The sequence below is a fragment of the Oncorhynchus masou genome, chromosome 29, assembly GCF_036934945.1.
Source record: "Oncorhynchus masou masou isolate Uvic2021 chromosome 29, UVic_Omas_1.1, whole genome shotgun sequence".
In the NCBI taxonomy this organism is placed as follows: Eukaryota; Metazoa; Chordata; class Actinopteri; order Salmoniformes; family Salmonidae; genus Oncorhynchus; species Oncorhynchus masou.
This window is the reverse complement of record NC_088240.1, coordinates 83,249,502-83,256,548: the sequence shown is the minus strand read 5'-3', so window position 1 is coordinate 83,256,548 and position 7,047 is coordinate 83,249,502. Positions and strand designations below refer to the sequence as shown.

At 49.7% G+C, this 7,047-nt stretch overlaps 1 protein-coding gene across 1 annotated transcript; it reads right to left on the bottom strand.

Annotated features, from left to right (window-relative positions):
* Nucleotides 1–1,662: 1,662 nt before the first annotated feature.
* Nucleotides 1,663–6,981, bottom strand: alg2 (ALG2 alpha-1,3/1,6-mannosyltransferase). Its single transcript, XM_064946589.1, has 5 exons — nucleotides 6,796–6,981; nucleotides 6,225–6,396; nucleotides 5,991–6,128; nucleotides 3,421–3,588; nucleotides 1,663–3,259 (listed from the first exon to the last, which is right to left on the bottom strand). The coding sequence occupies exons 2-5, from the start codon at nucleotides 6,393–6,395 to the stop codon at nucleotides 2,513–2,515; spliced, it is 1,224 nt and encodes a 407-aa protein (XP_064802661.1). The 5' UTR covers nucleotide 6,396; nucleotides 6,796–6,981; the 3' UTR covers nucleotides 1,663–2,512.
* Between the last annotated feature and the right edge of the window lie 66 nt (nucleotides 6,982–7,047).

Below are 7,047 nucleotides of genomic sequence, written 5' to 3'. Positions count from 1 at the left end.
AATTACACTACCCCACCACAGGGCTCAGAGGAGGAGGTGGGAAGGGATGAGGGGGGACTGACTGACTGACTCAATAACAGAATTACACTACCCCACCACAGGGCTCAGAGGAGGAGGTGGGAAGGGAAGAGGGGGGACTGACTGACTGACTCAATAACATAATTACACTACCCCACCACAGGGCTCAGAGGAGGAGGTGGGAAGGGATGAGGGGGGACTGACTGACTGACTCAATAACAGAATTACACTACCCCACCACAGGGCTCAGAGGAGGAGGTGGGAAGGGATGAGGGGGGACTGACTGACTGACTCAATAACAGAATTACACTACCCCACCACAGGGCTCAGAGGAGGAGGTGGGAAGGGATGAGGGGGACTGACTGACTGACTCAATAACAGAATTACACTACCCCACCACAGGGCTCAGAGGAGGAGGTGGGAAGGGATGAGGGGGACTGACTGACTGACTCAATAACAGAATTACACTACCCCACCACAGGGCTCAGAGGAGGAGGTGGGAAAGGATGAGGGGGGACTGACTGACTGACTCAATAACAGAATTACACTACCCCACCACAGGGCTCAGAGGAGGAGGTGGGAAGGGATGAGGGGGGACTGACTGACTGACTCAATAACAGAATTACACTACCCCACCACAGGGCTCAGAGGAGGAGGTGGGAAGGGATGAGGGGGGACTGACTGACTGACTCAATAACAGAATTACACTACCCCACCACAGGGCTCAGAGGAGGAGGTGGGAAGGGATGAGGGGGGACTGACTGACTCAATAACAGAATTACACTACCCCACCACAGGGCTCAGAGGAGGAGGTGGGAAGGGATGAGGGGGGACTGACTGACTGACTCAATAACAGAATTACACTACCCCACCACAGGGCTCAGAGGAGGAGGTGGGAAGGGATGAGGGGGGACTGACTGACTGACTCAATAACAGAATTACACTACCCCACCACAGGGCTCAGAGGAGGAGGTGGGAAGGGATGAGGGGGGACTGACTGACTGACTCAATAACAGAATTACACTACCCCACCACAGGGCTCAGAGGAGGAGGTGGGAAGGGATGAGGGGGACTGACTGACTTGACGGCTTTGAGGTACAGACAGTCATACAGACAGAGAATCAGACAGATGGGGAGACAGAAGAACAGTCCTCCTGTGTGTCCAGAAGCCTGATAGTCTCCTGCTTTAAATCACTGTGTTTATGAGCAGCTGAGAGCCCAGGTGGTGATTGGGGGGCAGGGGGGGATCCGTTCACCACACTCAGTCTCCCACCTCCTCAGCCCACCCTCTCCCACTCTTCTCCCCGTGGCTCCAGTGTGTGTGTTCTCTCCCTGGTGATTCCAGAGGGCCGCTTTATCTTCCCCTCCTAGCAGGGTCTCTAAATCACCGTGGTAACAGCCCTCCTCATCTCCTGCTAATTCCTCTGCTCACTGAAACATTGACTGAACACACACACACACACACACATTGACAAACACGGCCCTCTACTTTTCCACTCCTCTTCTCTCTCAGTGTCATTGCATTTGCAGTGGGTAGATGACAGTTGGATTTGGAGTGTGTGTGCGTGTGTTGGACACCTGCCTGATACACAACAGTCTGGTACAAAAGAGAAAAATAAAGAACTTGACAACAAAACAAGCAGAGTTGGTAAACCAGATATGTGTCCTCTGACTGTTTTATTAAGACTTGAGGAATGTCAATAAGAGCTCTTCTAGAGGTTAGTAACACAGACTGACCAGCAGACAACATGACCTTCTATACCACACACACACACATAATGACCAACACACAGCATCATCTCCTAATAACCCAGAGACCGACAGCAACAGCAATGTACAGGCCAAACATTCCCTCATTGTGAAAAGTAACCAAGGTCTGAAAGGGCAGAGGAAGTGGCAAACATCCTGCTTATCGATCTGTGGCTGCCAACTGGCTAATGGCGCTCGGTGGCATGCGCAAACACACAGCAGCACGTCTATCACACTACAGATCCATCCTAGTGGTTTTGTAGCTCTTGTTCATTAAGCCCTTGGTCACCCCCTCACACACACAGTTCTGGAACCGAGGGCCGGTGCTGGTATTGTTACGAGAGGCCCCGGGGCAGTATGGGTAAAGTCCTTACTCTTTTGTTAATTGGAGCTGAGATTCCATCCCTCAGCAACCCCTCCTGGAGGAACAATGACTAATTGTCTAGAGTCCTCCTCAGTCAGCGTACCTCTACATTTACCCCCCCCCCCCCAGTCTGTCTTCCAGTCCCCAGTAACCGTATTTTATCCCTACATATCTAGCCCATCCACCTCTACCTGGCTATAGTTGCAGTAGGATGGAAATGCACCAATGAGATGCTGATCTCAGGTCAGTTCTCCATTCTTTGGTTAGGATTTAGGCAGGGATTGAGAGAAGGTAAGCTGATCTAGATGTGTCTAAGGGCGACTTCTACCGAAAGCTGCTCCGCTAACGCACCCCAGCCCAGTTACTGCTCCAGCAGAGGTGTCACTGGGTCAGCCTGAGGATGTACCCGTGCAGCTGGTCTGAGAAGGCCTCCAGGGAGAACTTCTCCTGAACCCGCCTCCTGCCGGCCTGGCCCATGTCCCTGCGGAGCTGGGGGTCTCTGAACAGCTTCTCCATGGCCAGGGAGAAGGCCTCGGCCGTGGGCTCACACAGGAAGCCCGTCTCCCCGTCGCCTACACTCTCCAGAGGCCCTCCAGACCTCACAGCAATGACGGGACAGCAGCAGTACATGGCCTCCACTGGCACTATCCCAAAGTGCTCTCTGCTGGGCGTGTAGAGAACACATGCACTGCCCCGCAACAGCGCCACCTTCTGGCTGTCTGAGGGAGAGCGCAGGAAGGTGACAGAGTCCTCTAATCCCAGCCGTGCTGCTAGCTCCTTCAGCTCAGCGTAGTGCTGGACATTCTCAGCAACACGGCCGTCGTACCCCCCTGCCACCACCAGGTGGAGTCCTGCCTGGTCCCCCGTGGCGAGGCGGGTCTTCAGGGAAGAGAGGCCCTCCAGGGCCAGACCCAGGCTCTTCTTCCTCTCATAGCGGTTCAGAGACAGGAAGAGGCAGGACACACCTTCAGGGATCAAGCCCCCCAGACCCTGCTCTAGCTGCTCCTCGGGGGGCCTGTCAAAGCTGTGTGTGTTGAGGGAGGGATAGAGGACGTCAGTCTGGACCCCATCCAGGGAACGGAAGGTCTCCCTAAAGACCACTGCGGTGAAACAACTATTCACCAGCACCTGGGACAAGAAACAAGAAGGATCAGTCAGTGATATCTCATCAACAATGTCAGAGGAGAGAGCTCAATTGGGAAAATCAAAACTAGTTTACATTGAAAAAAAAAAAAAAAAAAAAAAAACTTTTGGTATTTTCTATTCTTTCTCTGGTTCTCTACTCTCACCATATCAGCCATGCCAGTGGTGAGTTCCTCCAGTCTGTCTATGGGGGCGCGGTAGAGCTTTTTCAGAGCTGAGCCTCTCTGGGTCAGGAGCTGGTCTGGGAAATGACAGTAGAACAGAACCTTTTTCCTCTGACGAGACAACCTCAGGACTGGGATACACACCGACACCTGTAATAGGAGAGAGAGTAGGGTTGTATCTACTACAATCACAACTACAGAAAAAGTGAAAGCAAAAAAGACGAGTGTGAAGGTGAGAGTCAAAATGAAAAGGTAACCTAGACCTTAGTGCTGCTTTTGATTCCATCGATCACCACATTCTTTCTTTTGGAGAGATTGGAAACCCAAATTGGTCTACACGGACAAGTTCTGGCCTGGTTTAGATCTTATCTGTCGGAAAGATATCAGTTTGTCTCTGTGAATGGTTTGTCCTCTGACAAATCAACTGTAAATTTCGGTGTTCCTCAAGGTTCCGTTTTAGGACCACTATTGTTTTCACTATATGTTTTACCTCTTGGGGATGTCATTCAAAAACATAATGTTAACTTTCACTGCTATGAGGATGATACACAGCTGTACATTTCAATGAAACATGGTGAAGCCCCAAAATTGCCCTCGCTAGAAGCCTGTGTTTCAGACATAAGGAAGTGGATGGCTGCAAACGTTCTACTTTTAAACTCTGACAAAACAGAGATGCTTGTTCGAGGTCCCAAGAAACAAAGAGATCTTCTGTTGAATCTGACAATTAATCTTGTTGGTTGTACAGTTGTCTCAAATAAAACTGTGAAGGACCTCGGCGTTACTCTGGACCCTGATCTCTTTTGATGAACATATCAAGACTGTTTCAAGGACAGCTTTTTTCCATCTACGTAACATTGCAAAAATCAGAAACCTTCTGCCAAAAAGTATGCAGAAAAATTAATCCATGCTTTTGTTACTTCTAGGTTAAACTACTGCAATGCTCTACTTTCTGGCAACCTGGATAAAGCACTAAATAAACTTCAGTTAGTGCTAAATACGGCTGCTAGAATCCTGACTAGAACCAAAAAATTTGATCATATTACTCCAGTGCTAGCCTCCCGACACTGGCTTCCTGTTAAGGCAAGGGCTGATTTCAAGGTTTTACTGCTAACCTACAAAGCATTACATGGGCTTGCTCATACCCATCTTTCCGATTTGGTCCTGCCGTACATACCTACACGTACGCTACGGTCAGACGCAGGCCTCCTAATTGTCCCTAGAATTTCTAAGCAAACAGCTGGAGGCAGGGCTTTCTCCTATAGAGCTCCATTTTTATGGAATGGTCTGCCTACCCATGTGAGAGACGCAGACTCGGTCTCAACTTTTAAGTCTTTACTAAAGACTCATCTCTTCAGTGGGTCATATGATTGAGTGCAGTCTTGCCCAGGAGTGTGAAGGTGAACGGAAAGGCTCTGGAGCAACGAACCGCCCTTGCTGTCTCTGCCTGGCCGGTTCCCCTCTCTCCACTGGGATTCTCTGCCTCTAACCCTTTTACAGAGGCTGAGACACTGGCATACTGGTGCTCTTTCATGCCGTCCCTAGGAGGGGTGCGTCACTGACGTGATCTTCCTGACTGGGTTGGCGCCCCCCCCTTGGGTTGTGCTGTGGCGGAGATCTGTGTGGGCTATAATCGGCCTTGTCTCAGGATGGTAAATTGGTGGTTGAAGATATCCTCTAGTGGTGTGGGGGCTGTGCTTTGGCAAATTGGGTGGGGTTATATCCTTCCTGTTTGGCCCTGCCCGGGGGTATCATCGGATGGGGCCACAGTGCCTCCTGACCCCTCCTGTCTCAGCCTCCAGTATTTATGCTGCGGTAGTTTATGTGTCGGGGGGCTAGGGTCAGTTTGTTATATCTGGAGTACTTCTCCTGTCTTATACGATGTCCTGTGTGAATTTAAGTATGCTCTCTCCAATTCTCTCTTTCTTTCTCTCTCTCGGAGGACCTGAGCCTTAGGACCATACCTCAGGACTACCTGGCATGATGACTCCTTGCTGTCCCCAGTCCACCTGGCCGTGCTGTTGCTCCAGTATCAACTCTTCTGCCTGTGGCTATGGAACCCTGACCTGTTCACCAGACGTGCTACCTGTCCCAGACCTGCTGTTTTCAACTCTCTAGAGACAGCAGGAGCGTTAGAGATACTCTTAATGATCGGCTATGAAAAGCCAACTGACATTTACTCCTGAGGTGCTGACTTGCTGCACCCTCGACAACTACTGTGATTATTATTATTTGACCATGCTGGTAATTTATGAACATTTGAACATCTTGGCCATGTTCTGTTATAATCTCCACCCGGCACAGCCAGAAGAGGACTGGCCACCCCTCATAGCCTGGTTCCTCTCTAGGTTTCTTCCTAGGTTTTGGCCTTTCTAGGGAGTTTTTCCTAGCCACCGTGCTTCTACACCTGCATTGCTTGCTGTTTGGGGTTTTAGGCTGGGTTTCTGTACAGCACTTTGAGATATCAGCTGATGTAAGAAGGGCTATATAAATACATTTGATTTGATTTATGCTGAAGTGAAGAGAAAAAAATATGTTGACGGTGTGGCACAAACCTGATCACAGAAGACCACGTCGTACTCTACTCCACTGAGGAAGACCAGGTAGAGAGCTACGTAGATCATCCTGAGGTAGGCACACAGGGCATGCAGGTACCCAAACACACTGGTGGGCAACCAGTCACCCGCACACACCTGGAGATGACAAACAGGGTCAGATAGGAAAACAGTGCGAGTGTGTTTGTGTGTGTTATAACACTGTTATTAGATTACACTGTTATCGACACCCACCACGTTCAGGTCTGGGTCCAGTGTCTCTGAGAAGCAGTGTGTGGGATCATGGTGGGCCGTCCAGATCTGAACACTGCAGCCGCGAGAGCGTAGAGCTACAGCTGCATCCACCACCAGCCTCTCTGCACCACCTATACCCAGGTCTGGGTGGAGAAACACCACCCGCACCATCCTGGAGGAGACAGACAACATGTTTAAAGAAGCCTGATGACACTGACAGGTTGACAGGTGCGTCATCAACATGGGGCTTGTTCAGAAGGGTCAGACAGTATTAATACATTCACTACAACGTTACAGAATGGAGGACATTATTGACATGGCAGAGAGGTGGATTGTTTAGTCTACAATGCCACAACCCATAGAACGTTCTCCCGGTTGAATTGGCTCAGCTCCATAACATCAGCTAACCGTGATGTTGTTGAAAAAGTCAATAGATATCTCTAGCCGACAGCTACACTAAACACAGTGAACATAGAGCTTATATCAACCTGAGAGTAGCTAGTATCACAGAGACCAGCTAGTATGCATTCGTTACTAATTCAGTGTGGACATTGTCTGTCATAAACTTTACCTTTCGCTCCTTGATAATGCAGTTTGTCCAACTTGTGTCCAGGAAACAGTGGTCAACTTACGAACACTAATATGCCACTGAGCCTACTAATCGACATGATGGCTCAAATGTTCATTTAATTTACAACGGCAAAATCCCCCTGTGTTGAACCAAAATAGCGTCAGATGCAACCCTCTGGAGCACGTCGCTTCCTATGAGACACGTCACCTCTCTCGGCACGCACACTTTTCATTTGCCTTTCGTTCAAACTCC